General features: G+C 39.9%; 1 protein-coding gene across 1 annotated transcript in view; it reads right to left on the reverse strand.

Annotated features, from left to right (window-relative positions):
• The window catches only part of brinp2 (bone morphogenetic protein/retinoic acid inducible neural-specific 2), a 206,492-nt gene that overhangs the window by 65,560 nt on the left and 120,630 nt on the right, over positions 1–20,302 (reverse strand). The window contains exons 3-5 of the mRNA XM_040143880.1: positions 17,431–17,621; positions 14,210–14,391; positions 3,341–3,446 (exon numbers count right to left, since the gene is read on the reverse strand). Of these exons, the coding sequence (XP_039999814.1) occupies positions 3,341–3,446; positions 14,210–14,391; positions 17,431–17,621 (479 nt within the window). The remainder of the gene's footprint in view (positions 1–3,340; positions 3,447–14,209; positions 14,392–17,430; positions 17,622–20,302) is intronic.

Consider the following 20,302-nt stretch of genomic DNA (forward strand, 5'->3'; position numbering starts at 1 on the left):
AATAGATAGCCTTATATGGCAATTTTAGTGGCATCAAATATGTTGGTTCCTGCATGAGATTCAATGTCTGTCGTTTGGTAGGCACAAAATGTACAGTGGGTTTACTGGAGCTTTTCTGTTGGTAACAGTTGCCTTCTGCTAGTGAAAACAAGGTTGACGAGAGCTGTGAGACTGAACCAGACAGTAAAATTGTCATCTGTTAAAACCAAAACAAAGAGCTGAGAGACAATAAAATGCTCCGGAGAGCTAAGTGGAACTGCAGATTTGAATGATAATTCTCTGTGGGTTTGTCTCTACAAGTGACACTTGTCACATTACACACAGACATCATTTGATGCATTGTTATTGTAAACATGTTGATTAGTGCAGCTTTAACTCTGTTGCCTATTCAGTCCAAGATACTTGTTGTAGAAAATGTCTTCAGGTGCTTTAAGTTAGCCTTAATGGGGTTATCAATGTTTTAGGTGTACAGTTTTAATACCTGCAGGTATGTGGAATGAATAAACTAAACTAATTGCAATACATTCATACTTGTTATAAAAATGCCTTGCAATGCCTAATCCAATTCAAGATTTTACATAGAGCTTCTGGTCTGAAAACAGGCTATATTTTTGTATTTTTTTTACTTTGTTAGATGCCAGACTGCAGCCAGATTCCATGCTGATAATAGTAATCATTTCAGAAGCACAGTGCACACTGACTGCATTCCAACAACACTATTGCCTTTGGCCTAACAATAGAAAAGCAAATTATACTTCAGCTTTGGAGAAATCTGAAGTACCCACTGTGAAGCAGTGGCTCACTGAAATGTGTGGCACCTCACTCGTGGAACTAGGTACAGTCTCAGGACAAACTCATATGACCGGAACGTTTGGAAGAGGCTACAGATCATTGTTAGTAATTATTCCATATAGTTCCTTAAAGTATAGGAAAGGACAAGGCTGGGTGGCCAAGGAGGAAAATGGTATTTTGATATTCTATTCTTTATGCTTTTTTAATCTTTTTGTCCATTAGATGGTCTGCCCCCAACCTTCATCTGTTATAGTCTGTGCTCATGTGGCCCAAAAACCTCAAGAAAGTTTTGACCATCATTTCAGTAGTAGTAGCAGAAGCAGAAGCAGTATCTGCTACTGGATTATTAACAGCTGAAGTAATACAATCTAAAGAAATTGCTTCAGAGGTAATGAGCTGTATTTTTCTGAAGAAAAGAATAGGAGCAAGGTAGTAAGCATGAGCAGCGACAGCCACCAGGAAAACTAACAAAGCAGACTCCATTGAAACTCCAAGGAAAACGACAGAACCCTATGAGCCACTGTTTGATTAACAAGCGATCTCTGAAAACTGTGGTGATGGCAGTTATAAGATAAGGTCAATTAGATGTAACTCCAAAATGTCTGGCTGTTCATAGCTTAATTTTTGCCATATTTGTGTTTACCGGGCTTCTGAAAGTCTACTTACTGTGGAGAGATTTTCACACACAGGAGGTGACATATATAATTTTTTATTCAATATGAAACTGCGATTTACTGTATTTAAGAGACTACGGCCTCTAGTTTCATGGCGGTGTGGTAAAGACCCAGGGCGGTATATGCAAAGCTGCTGACAGAGGTGGGTAGAGTAGCCAAAAATTGCACTCAAGTAAAAGTACTTACTTTGTAAAAAAAACACATACGAAGGTAGAGGTAAAACAGTCATCAAATAAACTGTAGTACTTGAATGAGAGCACAAAAGTATCTACTACAAAAACTACTTTAGTAGCAAGATACTTAATAAGTTAAAAAAAAAGAAAAAATACTGGCACAGTGCTGTCTTTTTCCCACTTTTTTATGTTAATATGACTAAAGTCAGATGGTTTCCAAATGGTTTTCTTTGGGTAAATATTAAGAAGTGAACATACACCTGTGTATAATATCGTACTTATAACATAAAATGTATTACCATTAACACAACAGACACACTTACTGCTCTCTCTCAGCTCAGTGTTAGTTTGGTTCTCTCATGTACGGACCTCAGACCAGCATTGACGACCACAGCTCCTTGTTTGAAAGCCATATTCTGACAGCGGGTGCTTAGTCTCATCTGAATCTCCCGTTGTAGCTTAGGCCATTATCAGTGCCATGAACGCAGTCTTGAAGGGAGTCGCTACAGTACAATAGAGCGCCAGGTGACCTGGGATCTGCAGACAACCAGCCTCCAACAATTATGTGCATAAATGAGTAAAATAATAAAGAAATAAAAGTAGTGTGATTAATGTATCCAATTGTAAAAGAGAATTGATGATCTTTCTCTAAAATCTACTCATGTGAGAGTAAAACGTATGCTGCATTAAAACTACCCCAACAAGTACAATTTACTCAAAAAAGTAACTTCAGTACATTTAATTAAGTGTAACTTGTTGGTACCCCACTCTGGGTGGTGGTAACAAGACAGAAAAGATGGGAAAATACAGAGTGGGTTTTCCCTGTACATGTATATCAGCTTCTTCTATCCTAAAACTCATCACAGAAGTTCACTGAGACGCATCAGCCTCCACTCAGACAAATCACATTTATCTGAGATAACTCGTTCTGTCATCTTGAAAATAAGGGCATGCGTCTCCTTCGCCGTCAGATTAAGTCTCCTCAGGTGGCAATTTCAAGCAATTTCATTTGTTTATATAAAAAATTACAATTACCGTAAACAGAAGATAGTACTTTCGTGTTCCTTACTAGTCTATTCCTGCAAAGCATTACACTGCACCTTAAACTGATTTACATAATTTGCTGCAAGACAGGAAGGTTATGAAGCCAACAAAAGGACCCCGACTTCTTTTTGTAGCATGATTGAAAGTAAAAGAGAGGTTTCGTATTCCACCAATATAAGTTTTAGTAAACAAGAAACCCAGTCTGAGCTTTACTGGTGCATTGAGTGTTCCAGGTGTGGCTGAAGGGGTTAGGTTAGGGACAGTGTGGCCAGACACGGTCCATCTACAGCCTGGTAGGATAACAGATTCCCCAGGAGACTGAGAACCAGTCATGCAGAACAGACATATAAACTACTGCAGCGAAAAGTAAAGGGTCATTCTGCCCAGCTACCACACAAAGGAGGTGAGAGCCTTGGCCATGTGGTGGATAGAGATGGTGGCAGTGTGTGTGTTCAAGTATGTGTACGTGAAAAGTCCTATCTTCTCAGCTGACCTTTACTTCAGGGCTGTGACTTGTGTGTGTGCATTATTTTAAGAGGATTATATGTGAGAGAATGTGTGTGTGTGTGTGTGTGTGTGTGTGTGTGTGTGTGTGTGTGTGTGTGTGTGTGTGTGAGAGCGCGCGCGTGTGTGTGTGCGCGCACAATTCAGCCTTACCCTTTAGGTGGATCTTATTTTCTGGGCTGTGCACCAACACAGAGCTAACTGAGTCCAAGCTGTCGTAGTTACTGCAGCCGAGAGGGCCCGTCCTTGTTTCGGTTACCTAGAATGAGAGGAAGGAGAGATGTATTATATATTTAATGCCGCATCAGCAGTGAAAGCCCTCCGACAGCAGGAAAAAAAACTACCTCCATCTTGTGCTTCCCTCCCACATCTGCAGCCAAAGTTGCCTGCAGTGTGCTGGCTATCTGATGGAGACGAGGGGGGTGAAATGTGGAGGGGGGGAACAAGTGCAGGTGTTTGTAAAAGATAATTTAAACGTTGAAGTAACAAAATCACAGATAGAAAGGGAGGGTTAATATTAAGTTGAATGCCTTTTTTACTAGTAATGCCCTTTAATAAAGGTCTGTTTGGTGCTAAAGCTCCTGTACAATGGGTTTTTAGAGCTGTTTCCCTACGAAAGCGACAGTGCACCAGAAGGGGTAAGTTGTGGGCCTGACAGCTAAACAATGTCATGGAACCCACTATAAAAATCGCGATAGCTGAGGGGAGCTGCAGATTCAGGTCACAATTCCCTGCGGGTTCACATTGTCACGTTGCTGCTATAAAAATGTTGATTACAGCAGCTTTAAAGGCATCAATAAAATCACAGATATCCATCCGTATTAAACAGCCTAGTTTGTTGCTTAAGGCCAACTGGCCCTTAAAGACCAAATCAGACCATCAAGGCTTGAAGGTTGGGGAAGCCTCGTGGTTTGGGTTAAGATAAGTACTTTGTTATGTTTAGGGGACCTTGGCTACTAGAGGGCTTTATCATTTGTCCATCAACTTTTGTCGTTTTGGAGGAGTTGCTGAAACAACCGATGCCGTTGTGCTTCTTGGGAATTTAATCTCGTTTAATCACTGTTCAAAATCCGTATGCAATATTAATCTGTAGGTAACCACAGCAACCGTACAGCTGCTTTATGCTGTGTTACTCTTTCACTCCGGCTGGTGAAACAGACCTAGCCATGTGTTAAACTTACTCCAAAGAACTCTTTAAAAAGTGGATGATGATTTGAAGGGGATGCCTTCATGTCATATCTTCTTGGCCTTCACCTTGGACATTATCAGTACACCACATTGTGTATTATGCTGTCTTCATATTTTATTTGATATGATGTCTATGTGATATTTTTGTTGGGAGAATTTTGTGATCACCTTTAGGAAGTACTGGGCATAATGTCCTTGTATATATTGATATTTATGCACAGCATTAAGGAGCCAGTGACACGACTCGCTTTATTGCTAACCATCGCACATTTTACCAAGCAGATTGTGTGTGTGCCTCGTTGAAACCATTTCTGACCACACCAAAGCCGTGACCATCATTGGCCCCTTATGATGCTCTCATATTCCAATGTAGTTTAGCTACACTACTAGTAAAAGAAATTGAGATTGGATGAAAGAAAAATGAAGTCAAATTCCTTCTATGCCCTACACAGCATAACTTGATGCTCTGCTTTTTAAGAAAATGTCTATTATGCTACACACTTCCGGAGGCAAAAAAGCAAAAGGCAGAGTAGCATATAAAAGTGCTCTGAAAATAAAGGATTCCTGATCAGCTTCTTGATATCCTTAAATTAATTTCATAAATTTAAATTCATTTCTGTACTTTTGTCAACACTGTCAACACATCTTCATGCACTCTCTCTGTCTCTGTCTTCCTCTATGGGGACAACACAGAGGAGATAATCGCATTTACAGTTTTGTGTGTGTCTCAGTAGGAACTAAATGGAGTGTTGTCTCTAACAGAAACAACAGAGTTACAAAAACACTACCAAGTTACTCTTTTTGCTGAAAAGACTTCCCAGAAATTTCTACTGTCAAGGTCAATGAAATATTAATTGTAGTACATAAATCTGACCTGGATATTGGTGCTGCTGAGATACAAGCCATGGAAAAAATGATACATTAACAGTATCCCACTTGACATGCTGTGTATGATGCTCTGCCGTAGGGGCTGCAGATTGAGGGGGAAACAAAAGAGCAGACAGAATAATGATAGAAAGGTAGATGAAGGGAGCGAAGAGTCAAGTATATAAAGAGCCAAAGGGTAAACACGGGAGAGACAGACATGTTCAAAGATCAAGCACAGGAAAGAAATAATGAGGGATAAAGGCAAAGGAAAAAACGAAAAAAGAACATTAAAAAGAATAAGCAAGGATACAACAAATAGTACATTTCTGGCATGAGTGTTCAAGATAGGACAATTAGCATAAGAAGATTGATATGGCCTCTGGCAAAGCCATTTTCTAGCTTAATCGCACTATTTGGCTAATAATGCAGTCTGGGTGAATTTTCCATCCCTAAAATATCCTTGGTCCTCACATCTTCACACTCTCCCTTGCATTAAGATTGCATCTATTATCAAAAGAAACGGAACTTATCCTTCAAGGCGCTATAAAAGATACACATCTCAGACAGCTCTCAAATATCATCTCGCTGAGATGGAGTTAAAGATTAGCAGGAGATAATGGTGAGAAGCAAAGGAGGATTAGTGAAGGGGAAAGAGGCCGTTTCGGGTTGTTGTTTAAGCCACAGATGTGGTCACAGATAATCTCTGCTTTAACAATGAAATAGGAAACTGTTGCACCTCATTCATGTTTTCGTCTTGACTATAGAACAAAATCAGCTGAAGTGTGTTCAGACTTTCAGACAAGAACCTGTTGACGGATGTCTGTGGCCTGGCACGACGCCAGAGACAAACAGCGGTTGCCAGAAGCAGGGTCAGGCTGTCACTGACTGTCCTCTCGCCTGTTTTGTTGGTTTCTGGTAATATATTTTCCTAAAAATTGTTTCTTTTTTTCCTCTCAATTTTACGATTTTTGTCATGTAATATTACGACACCTCGTAACACTACAACTTAATTCTCGTTACATTACGTCCTTATTCTCAAAATGTGGCCCTGGCACTGCGTCGCATCTAACAAAGTGTAACATTCTTATGCCAATTTAACCTCTTTATTTTGTTGCACTTGTCTTGTCCTGCCTTTAAGTGGTGTTGGGAGTTAAATTTAAATGGGCCTCAGGCAAAACAAAAACAAGTATTTATGAGTAACACTGGATTACCATGCAGGCAACTGCTCTGGAGCCCCAGACTTACAAAGTCCCCAAAAGCACCAGGTTCACTGCCTGACAGTTGTTTTATGGTAACTTGATTAACTGCAAAAATGATAGAAGAGTAAATTGTCTCTGTGCAGTTTCCCTGCGGATTTTGGCTCTAGACAACTGCAGCGCTGTGGTAAAAATACCCTGCCTTCCTCTGCGTCATAGAGAGCCAGTTCCTCTCTCTTTTCCAAACAGCAGATTTCACACAGATGTTACAGAAGGTCTTTTTTTGTCTCACAGTACTGTAGTCTAAACTGGATGTGTTATTGAGGTTCCTCCACTTTATTGCTGGAGATAAAGATAATGTATTTCACTCCCACCTCCTACTCGGTGCTACAGCGACACAGAGCCCAGAGGCGTACATGGACACAGGTCAAGTACATCCCACTCAGTGTCGTTTCCTCTTGGGTGATGAGTTGATCTAGCAGAACACGGCACGGCAGGTGGCTTGCATACCAGAGATCCTCATTTAGCAGAGACATGCAACGGATGCTCTTCTCCTAGTGGGAGTAGCTATGTGTTTGTTGTGCGTGTGCTGGTAAATGTGTGTGTGTGTGTGTGTAGGCGGGAGTGCAAAATCTCTGGGTGTTGGCATTTGCTGAAAAAAAAGGGCTATTTACCTGCCTGTCAGCCTTTAAGGATGAAACAGCTCTATTCTTATCATCATGGACGATTAAACCAGATGTGCATTTTTAGTCTATGGATTTTTTATTCGAATGTGTAAAATTATTAATTCTGAAGATAATGAGCGAAACAAATTAATGCACACATGTGTCATATTTCTTAATCTATATGCACATAACAAATGGTTGGTATGCGCTCACCTTATAGCATTAATGAGTTGAGTAGTTTCTGGAAAATAGATTTTATGACATTACATAATTTATATGCAAATATATGCAGCACCAGTAGGTGTTCCAAAATCTAATTAGATGAATTTGTCATTAGGAGAAAATAGTGAAAGTATATGGGCTCACTTATAGAGTTACTTTGGAAAATGGCATCAGGTGTAAAACTTTAGACTTTAGACATTTGTTTAGCCATGTAATATAGCAAAAGTGACATTCCTCTTAGATTTATAAAAAGAAGTAAAAAATCCTGAATGTCCAGGATAGCCTGATACTACATACATGACTGCAGAGTATTGTCCTATCTTAACAAGTAACAGACTGAGAGGAAGTTATGGTGGTTTGGGCATCTGATCAGGATGTCCACCGGACACGCTTCTGTTGGAGGTTTTCCGAGCATGTTCAAGTGGATGGAGACCCCCGGGGTAGATCCAAAACATGCCGGAGGAATTATAATGTATGTTTCATGGGGCTTGGAAATGCTGTGGGGTCCCTCAGGAGAAGCCGGAGGTTGTGGCTCGCTTGCTTAGCCTGCTGCTAATGTGACTCGGACCCTGACAAGCAGCGGAAAGGGGATTAATAGATGGATGGAATAATATTTTTGAGGGTATTTTACAGCCCCTGAAAGTGTGGATTAAAATGTTAAGTAATTCTCAACGTTTCATGACTAAATGAGAAGCAATCAAAGCTAAAACACTCTTAGTATTAATTATGAAGAGCTTAACAGTGAAAAAATCCCCTAATGTGCTTCATCAGGACTGTGTAGGCGTGGTTTGATCAGGTGGCATGCACTGACATGATAGTCTGTGCTTACCCCTACCTTTTTAAAAACATTTTGAAACAACAGTGAACTCTTTAAACTACAACTGCCTGAAACTGGAGTGCGTAAGGACTTCTTCATTTTTACTGGTCACAGTCAAAAGAAAGCAACACTGACCTGGCCATTACAGTAAGGGATACTGTCCATGAGAAGATATCTTCAGCCCTCTCTACAAATTTGAAACTAGCGAACAAAACCATTAAAGACTTGCATGGAACAGTGTGAGGAAAAGGTTTGAGCCCTGGAAACGTTCACCGCAGAACAACTTGAAAATCTTGCGAGCAAAAACAAAATTTCTTGAGAAAGAGACTAAAGCTCTAAAAGAAATAAGTTGATTAGCTGGCATACCATTCTCGGAAATGTAATTGCTGACTTTTTGGGGTAGATATGCATGTGGAACCAGAAATCCAGCTCCAGAGCACCGTACGGGTTCTGCAAATAACACATCCGGCTGTATCATCGTCCAACTTTTCAGCTCGAATAACAAAATGACAATTGTTAATTTGGCAGTAAAGATGACTCCATGTGTCCTCCACACTTAACTTATCCAGGGATTTGTATGAATTTTTTGAGATCAAATGAATAAGAAATAAATCAATTAATTAAAGATTACTCCTCTGATATGTTGGCAGTTAAAGCCCCATGTGGATGGGATTAACATTATGAGGGGAGATGGGGAATTAAATATTTACTTTGCTCCTCTGTAATTTAACTCATCATTCTGGGATTCCAGATTAACCATCGTGAAATTATAGGATGTGGTTCTGTAATAGACATGGACATTCAGCAGGACAAAGGCAAAAGCCTCCCCAGGGGTGCAGCGGAGAGTTGGATGTGAGACAAAGATACTGTGTGAGGTGAATTTGCTTCAAACATCATACCTCTCGCATTCCTAACTCAGTCAAATCCTAACACACAGACATGAATCACATAGTGATATCATGCAGTCTGATTTACACTTCCTAAGGATATCATTATCTCCAATGTCCATCACGAATAAACATCCATAAATCTATTGAGAAAGGACAGAAGAAAGACATTTCAGAACTTGCCTTTCATATTTATATATTATTATATTTTACTTTTTTCAAGATTTATTCAGTATCAAAGTAACCCCGTTATAGTTGTCTTTATATCCATGGCTACACTGCAAACAGGAGCTGCTAATAGTTAATTCAAAAAAACTTTTAATGGCACCAAATTGCCAAAATGCAAAACACTAAGCCCCTATTTTTGCCAGTGCCCGCCTGTAGCTGACATTACAACAACCCATTGGATGATCTCTCACGAGGTCTTGCTCTCCTGGAGACTTTAATTATTTATGTCGGCATTACAATGGTTTTAGCATGTTTCCATCTTTCACTTTAGCAGTTTTCCAACAAAAGTTAAATTTCACGATGAGCTGATAAAAAAAAGAAAAATAAAGTAGAAAGACAAGCAGCTCTTCACAAGGAGGTTGCTCCAGATGGGATTTAAATTACAGGAGGACGAGCAAGCCAAAAAATAGTAAGTAATTGCGGCTATAATTATTACTGGGATGGAAGTGCAAAATATCCACATTTTTGCTCAGGACACAATTAAAATCCCTGATTAGAGCAGGTACACTTAAAGTCACCCCACCTTCCCTAGAGAAATACAGTAAATCCCACTGAAATGGGTCTTTAGTCAATACATTAGACATTTGCGGGATATTACAGTTATATACCTCAGAGAAAAACGTGCCACCAAATGAAATTAATGTTTTTCTTAATAAATTAAATTTGGCATCCCTGTCTTCAGTTGAGCCTTTATCTTTGGGAGCCCTTTTGTCTCTCCAGAGCTTAAAGAATCCCTACAGCAAAAGAAGAAGACTAAGGCTCCAGGATTGGATGGCATTATGATGTCCACTTTTGGATATGTTTAATTTTCCAGTTCAAATAGTATGCTTTGGAAGGGATGTAAATACTGCCTTGATCACTTGGAAAAGGTAAAGACTCTTCCTTTGTGCTCAATATTTTCCTTTATCACCGGTGAATGCCAATGATATATTATTTTCAAAATCCTTATGAAATCATCTGGAAAATTATCTACATAAATTGGTTCATCCTGTTAAGAGAGGTTTTGTTAAGGAGCGCTCGCCTTTAGATAACTCCCATCATCTCCTACATATTTTAAGTTATAATAATACACGCACATAACACATCGCTAAACTGATTGGTGCACAGAAGTTTGTGAAATCAAGTTCTTTCCCAATTCACGCCAGTGAGAAAAGTATGGGCAAACACACAAATATATAAACCTCTCATATAATACAACCTAAACTTTGATCTTTGGTGGGAAAGTGTGTGTGTTTATGTCTGACCCCAACACTTTTGGTAAGATGCCGATTGAGAAAATGGGTTTTTCGAGGCCTATAAAGCTTCTAGCACTTAACAGTAAACTGAAGGGTAATGCTGAACATTTTATCTGGAATAATTTTTGGGGCATTTTTTTTTTCTTGGGATGATAGGATGCGGTAGAGTTACACAGGAAATGAAGGGATATAGCAGAGGGATGAAGTGCAGCAAAGGCCCCCAGCTGTACCTAAATTGTGGACATAGCAAATATGTTGTCAGTATCCTGAACCCCTTGGTCAGTGGTTTCCGACCTTTTTTTGTCTGACATACCCTCACAGCCTGACACTAACTGGCATTCAAATGTCTTCATTTGAACTGATTTTTAAACGAAAACCACTAATTTAGAGTGGAAATTATTACAGTTAATTTAAAAAAAAAACAGAGACATAGAGATTCTGGATTTGTCAGTGATAAGGCTTAAGCTCTGGTCAGGTTTAGATTTGCACTGCTGCCACTTTGAGTGCCAGAAGCCCACTGTCAGTCCTTGCATGAGTTGTTACGGTGTTACAGATGTGTTCACTACTACAAGGAGATAAGAATGATTGTTTTATTTAAAAGCTCAAAAAATATTGCAGGTATTTGTAAATGTAAATCATGTGTTTTTCTCTGTTCCACGCGTTTGGAGAAAGATTATACAAACTGTCTACGAATTCTCATGTCTTCAGTTTTTGTCTGGACATGATCCTTTAACAGAGTTTACTCTGAATGGAAACACTACAGAAACCAAAAGTCAAATATGCTGAATTCCATACACGCATGCAAGGAGAGGGTTTTCTTCATTCCACACTTAATTGGGAAAACATGTTTTCACCTGCAAGCAGCAGGTATGAATTGTAATTTAGGCTGATTTCTGCCCTTCAGTCGGAGTGTCTGGAGCAAAAGGCCGTGGTAATTTTAATGTTAGTTTTACTGAAGCTTTCTTCATCAGAGAACTTCTAGAAATGTATGAGGTGGGCGGACAGGAGGACTTTCACTTTTTTAAAAGAGTTTGAAAAAGTCCTTGGTATGTCCTTTGCTGTTGAGTCTGAGTAACACCAACTGCCAGCAGTCAGTCGAGGAAAAGTAAAGTGGCTATTGTAGAATTAACCCGTCATATATTTCTGAGCATTTCACACCTTTTTACACCAAAAAAGTTTTTTTTTTCTTTTTCGTCTTTAATACTAAACCAAATCAAGAACTGAAAATCAGGAAACAAAAATTTGGTGGCAAAAAATTGATGTAGATACAATACAATGTCAATTTATCTTAATTAATTTAAAGTATTAACCTCTGACAAGGGCCAAGCCCTGGTAGAAAAGCAAACAATGATGTATAATGGCACAGACAGTGGAGCCATAAAGGGTCTGTAGCCATGAGGTATTTGCCAGCTATGACCGGTTAGAAAACCCAGACTTTTGCCCAAGTTTTCTGTATCTGTCAGTAAGTTTGAAGTAATTTCATTAAACACAACTTAGTTTACAGCATGTTGTGCTCATGATGCATATTCCTTTACGAGTCACTTAACACCAAAGTGAAAAGCAGTGCTTCACCGCCTGTTGGCGGTAGGGCCAACAGCTTGTGGGGCCCTTGGTTTGCCCTGTTTGCCTGGCTTGTAATGGTCCATCTTTAACTTAACTAGACTAATTATTGTGACATCATATGCATTTACTTTAAAATAAACATCAATTCAATTGTATAAGGAAAAAAACTTTTACTTTAAGGATATACCTTTTTTTCACTGCTTTGGGTATAACTCACTCTATCAAATGTTTTGCAACTTTTGAATTATACATAATTCTGCATTACTTTGGCATACACAGCTCCATTCAAACCAAACAACATAATTTCACAAATTGCCAGAGAATTCATATTTTTACTGAAGACATGCTGTTTAATAGGCATGAGAAGCAGCTTGCAGCGGAATTTCTACAAAGTAGAGTTCACTGCATAGACATAATCGAAAGAAAATTTCATGGCTGCCAGTTGCTTATTTAACTGCTATTGTTGACTTATTTGCTAAAGACAGTGGATTGTTTTCGTGCACCAGTCATTCATTTGCCTCCCCCCACAGAAACAAATGAGCAGGATCTCAATTCATAATTAATTCAGGCTTACCAGATAGTCTTACGACTGAGATTCAGCATTTATACTTAACATGCTTCAGTAAGCAAGACAAATTCAAGACAGTTATTGTTCGTTATTTTTGCTCACATATGAAAGTGGTGGTTTGCTGTGCTAAAGCTTTTCAATAAACCTAAAAACTGCATTTCATTCAAGTATGAAGAGGTCTATTTTTCCTTTTTTTCCATCTTTTTAGACCGCAGCTAAGTTTGTCTAGACACTGTTTTCAATCTTTTTCTCAGTCATTAAAATTCAGTTTCATGTTCTCATAATAATCAAACTTTTCTCTCTTGGTAAAAGTAATTTGTAATGAGTTGAGGAGGTCTTTCTTGTGTACAAGTCACTCAAGGCTTTGTGGGGAAAGACATTTTCAAGCAGAAAAGTGCCTCAGTGTCCCTCTTAAAGGTACTAGGCAATAAAAACGGTCTGAGTGCCTCTCATCGGCCATCTCACCTCTGCATACTGCGAGCTTGCCATGGAGATAAGCCACCTTATTCAAGGTACACACAAAGTTTACACTTAGCAATTACTCATTTCAGTCAGATTTGCTATTTAAGCGGAAGCATTAAAAGAACCGTCCACCCACCCACACACCTGCTGCTATCACTTGAAAGCCAGCAGATCTGTTCCAAAGTGAAAAATGTATTGCTTGGTTGTGCTTCACTCCCAGTTGTCAAGGGGCAAAAAAAATAGAATCTAAACGAGGTAAAGCCCGGTAAAGGTGATAATAGGATCTATTTGTCTCTGTTCTTTGAGTGGATTTTCAACAAAAACTGTGCCATTTGCAATTAACAATGAAAAAATCTAGCTGGAGGTGGACTTTGGGTAGATGATGACTCACGACGTCAAGGCGCATTTAGTGTGCAGGTACATAAAACAAGCAAAGGACCGGCTTATGTGCCATAAAAAGATGTTAACCCACTTAAAATTCGAGGGTCAGAGCCACGCTGTCCTGGAATCAAACAGAATTTTACAAGAGTGATGATCATTTCCAGATGTTCTTAACCCCTGTGTGACACAAAAGCACACACACCTACAGGAAAGCACTCGGCCTGTAACCCAATCTGGGTGGCATATAGTCGAGTACAGTATGCATAAATATGCGTTTCCCACTGGGACTTTAAGGATCACGACATTTGCCATGCTTTAGTGCCTCTCTGCATTACACTGTGCTTTTAATCCAGTCTGCCATTTTTTAAAAATATCTCTTTTGTCTCTCCCCCAGCCTTTGAGCAATGATGCACCTTAAAATAAGCTTTAAAAATGATTGTTTGTGTTCATACTTTGAGAACAAGCAGAGCTATTTGTTTTAGGTGCAACTCTGAGGAATATATCCAAAATGGAAAGTTTTTACAGGAGTGTTAACATTTTCGTGTCTATATTTATGGGTGGTTGTTTGTGGATCTAAAGAACCGCGAACACAAGTCTACATACAGCAAAGAAACAGTGCATTTGCGTGCTTTATATTGAAATAGCCTTTTTTCCAGGGCTGCTCAAAAGCAAAGAATATGTATCTGGATATGTTCTGTAAGTAGGGCTTAGTCACTTGCTCTGTGCATGTGAACCTTGCTTACCTTGATTGCAGACGTGGCGATCTGGAGGTGGTGCAGTCGCCTTAGGGTGCTCTCTCGATCTGTGAAGTAGGAAGCCGCCAGCTGATGGAGCAGCTCCAGAGACACCACCGAGCTGTTGCTGTTGCTCTCTGACTTCTTATTCAGCCTATGCTTGTCCAGGAAAATGGTCAAAGATTCCTCTCCTGCGGATCAATAATAAATAAATCGGGTCAGTTTTTCTTTCACTGAATCTCTATTTATCTTGATCATTTTACCATGTACTGTAATGAACCCTTTTTACTTAGAAAACACTCCTTTTAATTTGACATTTCTTTGGCGGGCCTTCACTGTCTCACTGTGGTTTTGTGGTTTGTCTGTTGTGCAGCATATAATGTATCATTTGCTTTTACTTCACTCCCTTTCGTCAGACAATTAGAGAACCATTAACACTAAAGCCATACCAAAAAAGATAATCGGCAGCATTTTTCCATATACTCTGATGGTTGTTTCAAAATATGCTTGTGGCCCCTTCAGATAACTGAAGAGGAGAATTAACTGAAAGTGTCTGGGAATTATGTGTTGTCTTTGTTCAAAAATCTAATGAAAGCAAAATTTCTAAAATAGACACTGATTTCAAAGAGCGGTGAGTAGTACCTTATGGTCTCATAGAGTGCGGCTGATCAATACCAGTCACTCTGTTACCTAAATGGCTGGTGACATTTCAACCTTTCTAAAAACAGTCAGAGCTAGCACGGCTCTGTTTATTAGCTGGAAATGCTCCTATCCCCCAAATTAGCCAACGTGCAATCTTCACTCGGTTTAGTTTCAAAGCAGCGATGGAAAAGTGGAGAAGAAGACGTGGGAAAAGTCCGATTTTTAGGCCAGTTGTTCGACAAGTAAGGATTTTATCGTTTAGGTAACATTAGAAACTAGCCATAGCAAGCTAATGTTACGGCAAATGTCAGCTTGCCACAGTGTCATGTTCACTAACATTTTTAAAACATCCAGTGGTTCTCTCTGCTTCTGCTGCGTCTTGCCAGCTGTTTGCCAGTTTAAAGAGGGATTAAATATACAGGGGAACCTTGCATATGAGGCATGACAACTATAGCTTCTGCTCCTAGCTTTTGTGGTGGAGTTTGTTTATACCAGGTGTAAATGTACCTTATTGTCTTATCTTTAAACTTAGAGGTCGTGTCAGTTAGCTAACAGGCAGTTTGACATCTGTAAGTCAGATCCGTAAAAAGCAGGTGTGAAGGAGGTTACCTGGTGTTGTTGTAGTTTCCTACAGCTGCCGCTAGGTTTTGCTAGTGTCATTTTTTTGATTGCACCTGCAGTATACACTGATCCTCTGTAAAGTGTAATATTGAATCAAATTGGCCTAAGTTTTGCCGAAATTTTTATTTCCCTGGTCCTAAATAAAGCACATTATTACTTATGTATATGGTAATCACAGTTAAAGCCAAGAGACCAAGACTTTAAAACCCTTCAGAGAATCACAGAGAAACAAAAAGAGCAACATTAGCATGGTTTCAACAAGAGCTGTGTCTGTATTGACTCCCTATTTATTATATAGTGCACTATAGTTACCCTTTTAGTTACCATTTTATTTGAGTGTTTGTATTCTGAGTGTGAAATTTTCTACTATTTAGTGCCCTAAAAAATGTACACAGTATAATGACAAAAGTAGTGTCCATAATATGTTCACAACTTTCTGCTAACAATCCCACAACGTAATGCAACACCGCAAATTATCACTGTTCAGCTGAACAACTGTGATGACATAAAATGATGAAGACTAAGTGTCCAAATTCTGAATTTACTCCTTGCTATAGAGTAAACCAGTGTCTATTTTATGGGGATGAGTGAATGAGTAAACAAGGGAGTGATTTTTGACACAACCTCAGAAAAAATGGGTTGTAGAAGCAAAACAAGCTAAAGATGACCACGTGACCAATTACCAAGACTAACTTATGATAAACGGATTCTCTACATTTTTCTGGCAAGTTAAGTCTATGTTTTTCATTTTAACCCAGCTAACATTCGTGCAAAAAACAGTTCGAAGTAGAGGAAAAAGTAGAGGAAAAGTGGTAGAGGTAGAGGAAACCGCCATGAAAGCAAAACAGAATGAGCTGGAAACAGCAGGAAAAAAGAGAGGAAAAAAAAAGAGATCTGGGATGTGTGCATTTACTCAGCGACAATCTAATCACTATGCAGAGTGGCTCAGTCCAATTAGTTGGGGCTGTTAATTACATATAGAGTCTAACTATAAGTCTGCAAATGCATTCATCTCTGTTATGTCTCCCACGCTAATACTCCAGTGCATACGCCCGAAGTAAGTTGTCCGTGGGTGCAAACCTAACACAAAGTATCAGAGAGATTGAAGGAGACTGTGTGTGTCAGAAAACAGGATTTGTCTTCTGTGAACGGTGTGTATCCAAATTGGCTGCATTGTCAAATACTGGTGGCCCAGTCTCTGACAGCACTGCTGGGCGAGGGTAATTTCTGTATTAAATAAAAGTGTTTTGTCAATTTAAAGTCCATTATATCCCTTTTAAATGAGTAAGTATCCCCTTCACCATATATTATAGGGTTTGACCGGTCTAAGTACCCAGGGCTTGTAAATCTCCCTCTAACTCTTTTGAGATGTTTATACTCGCTATAAATTTTCTACAATAATAAAAACAGCCAACTGTAAAAATGTACTCATATATCTGTGCTGCTACGTGATGACCAGGATCAACAGTGTATGGATATCATGAGGTTGTTGCTCTGAACAGAACACGGGTCTAGCTCTTGTTTTGTGAGGCGCACGCAATCGATACTGCTGGCAATTCTGTTTTGTGAGTTACTTCTCTCCTCTGAGATCAAGGGTAAAAAGAAATCCAATAAAGAGAGGAATATACTAAGAGATGCGTCAATTTAATCCCTCTTCTGCTTTGTGAGGCTCTTGCAGCTGGGCACAATGTTCATCAGAGGGAAAGAGGAAGGGAAAATTACTGGGGAAAACAACCTTGGTTTAATGCTGCAGGTGCAAGGTATCACACTATTGCAATTGTTGCTTTTCACATTTTTCCTTGGAAAGAGGAAAAACACCAATAGATCCTGTACTTCTGCAGCACCACTCTAACACAGGCTATAACTCCTCTGAGACCTAAAATGAGAAGCTCCTCTATTTTTGGTTTGTCCCGACACTTCCCAAGCTGAGAATTAAGGTGAGTGTGTCATCTGCAGTCCCTCCTTACCTCCCAGGGTAGCAGACACTAAGAAGTGGGTCCCATACTTCTTGATGAGGTTTTCGTGGATTTGCTGCAGGGTTGGTCGTCGCCCCAGTAACCGGAGATTGCGCAGGAACTCTGGCGCTAAGGGCAACGGAGCTTTGAGGAAGTCTCTCTTCTCCGTGGCCAGGCTGTTCACCTTCCAGTGGCTGAACTCCCTGAAATGATCAAAAAAACATTAAAGGGTGAATACACCATCAGTTGCACTCGCTTTTAAGGTGGAGACTGTAATATGGTATACACACACACACACACAAACACCGTCACAAAAGATGGTGTTTGTGTGTAAAGGTACCTCAGCAAGCCAGAATAAAAAGGTGTATAAATGGCCAAGGAAAGTCAGTCTTATTTATAAAGCCCAATATCTTAGATTTGTCTTAGTGGGCTTTACAGTCTAATGGACATATGACACCCTCCGTCGTTGGATCCTCATTTCGGATGCGGGGGCAGAAAAGAGAAACTTCAGCAAGAGAAAAAGACAATAAGATATCCAGTGCAATGGTGATTAATTACTCTCTATAATGATATGCAAAAACAAAACAAAAATGCAAAAACTATACATTGGAGAGGGACAACGCTGTTGTCGGGATTTGATAAGAAAAACAGAGAATATTGTCAGACTTATCCTTTAAGGAATCCCTGGGAACTGGCTGTTCCTGCTCACTGTATATGTACAACATTCAGCTTCCTACACTTCTCGTGCACCCTGTTATCTAACTGACCAGACAAATGACAGGCAGTGGCAAAGACCTTATATCTGTTCAACTGGTCAATAGACCAACTAGTCTGGAAAATCCTGCATATCCATTCCCACTTGCTGATAATCATTTCATCCCTTCACTCCTGCCACCGCGGCACCCCGAGGTCTGCGAAGATTATGCAAATACCAGCAGAAGTACGGATCCACCTCATCTGCATGACTTTGCTGACAAACAAGAGGCGTGGAATATTAGCACATTATGTAGGAACTTCTCCGAACAAAATACCAGCAGCGACGCACTGTTTTCCCCACAAGTAATCTCTCCCTCTTACCCTCTCTCTCTCTCTCTCTCTCTCTCTCACACACACAAAAACACTCAAAGTGAACCATACACAGAGGGAGGTATATGTACTGTATCACTGTCTCAGTTTCCTACTGGCTGCTCTTACAGTGCCTTTTGCGGTCAATGGTTTACTATTACAAACAGCAGGATACTATAATTATGCCGTTGACAGGATTGTGACTACACTCGAATACATATAGTAGGCCAATTCCCTTAATAATACAAAATGAATACACATACGGTCATTCGGATGGTAGCAGAGTAAAGACAGCAAGGGGCCATAATTAGTTTTTAGTTGCTGCTATGCATATTAGTCCTCAAAAGAGAGCTCAGATTTGTAACCATTTAGCACAAACCATGACAAAGCTTCCCTCTGAAGTAATGGCCCCGGGAGCATATAGTCAAACTGGTGCTTCATTAGGTGGTTCATTCTCACATAATGCACCAATTAATGTCTCTAGCCAGGCCACAGTCACAGTGCAATTCATGCAAGATATCATTAACTCTGGCCACATTGTTCTTTCATGGAAGTAGGGCGGCTCAGGGATACTGAGTCTGAGGGGTGCGGTTTGGAACCGCAAGCAGAATCCCCGCACGCTTATCTGTTTGTTCCTCGTCAGTGTGTAGCAATTAGTTCATTTATATCAACTCAGATAGCTGCGTACTCTGATCCGATATTCAGATGCAAGTAATCTGTTACATGCAAATACCTGCATGTCGGATTTTCCTCACATGAAAGTATGAAAATATGAACAGAAAAATGTACTTTAGGTATCAATAGTAAAAGTACTGTATTGTTTTAAATTTGGGCGTTGTAGTAAGAGGACTAGTGGAACTAAGTACCCAGGGCTCCAACATGGGGACGGCCCTCAAAAAGCCTGGAATTAAAGCTTTATCCACAATTTATGTTATTATAAGTAAACTCATCCTGTTTGCTGAATAAATAGGTTAACAAACTGTTGTCGCAAATCTCTCTTGTTTTCTCTCCACCAGCGTGGGAGAATGCGTGACGTGCGTCAGGTGCCTGTGCGTGTTGTGCGCCGGGACGAGCGGGCGGTTGGTCCAGCAACCTTCCGGCTCCCACGGACGATCAGCTCTCTTTGAATGACGGTTCCCTATATGACGAGCCGAGATGGCCTGGCTTCCGTGCATGGGGGGAAGTACCCATCCGCCTCTCCTTCCAACCCGCCACGCTTGCATCCTCCCACCGTGTACCTGTGGCCTTTGGCATGCTGACGGCTTCTTTGCTATTATTACTTGCTGTCACTTAACATTACTCCCTGTATTAAAAGCAGTCGGTGTGAGAGGGATAGCAGGTTCTAATCCCATGTTTTCAGTTTTAATACTACCTTTTTCGTATATGGTATGCATGCTACTTCTATTTTGCAACAGACTCTTGCTGGAAACTAACTGACCTTAATTCTGCAAATAAAGTGTAAGATATAAGCCAGAGCAAGATGTTTCTCCACCCTGAAAGCGTTACAGAGCAATTACACTATGTTGTGCAAACAGGGCAGAAATATGCAGAGATTTCAGATTGTGCAGACTTTCTTTAATGTGTTATAAGCACTTCATTACCTTTCATTCTAAGAACTACTACGCATGCATGTGTTTATTTTTTTTTGTACAGGTTTGGTGAAGGATGTTCTAAAAGGGGAAGGGGGCCCACAGAGGCTGCATATGCGCAGAGCCCAGATTTTTGTGCTACACTACTGTTATTTTAAATTACATTACTGGACTATTATTATTATAGATTTAGTAGCATATAAGCAGCATTTTAATGTTGTAGCTGATCA

This window comes from Xiphias gladius, chromosome 14 (assembly GCF_016859285.1).
Source record: "Xiphias gladius isolate SHS-SW01 ecotype Sanya breed wild chromosome 14, ASM1685928v1, whole genome shotgun sequence".
Lineage (NCBI taxonomy): Eukaryota > Metazoa > Chordata > Actinopteri > Istiophoriformes > Xiphiidae > Xiphias > Xiphias gladius.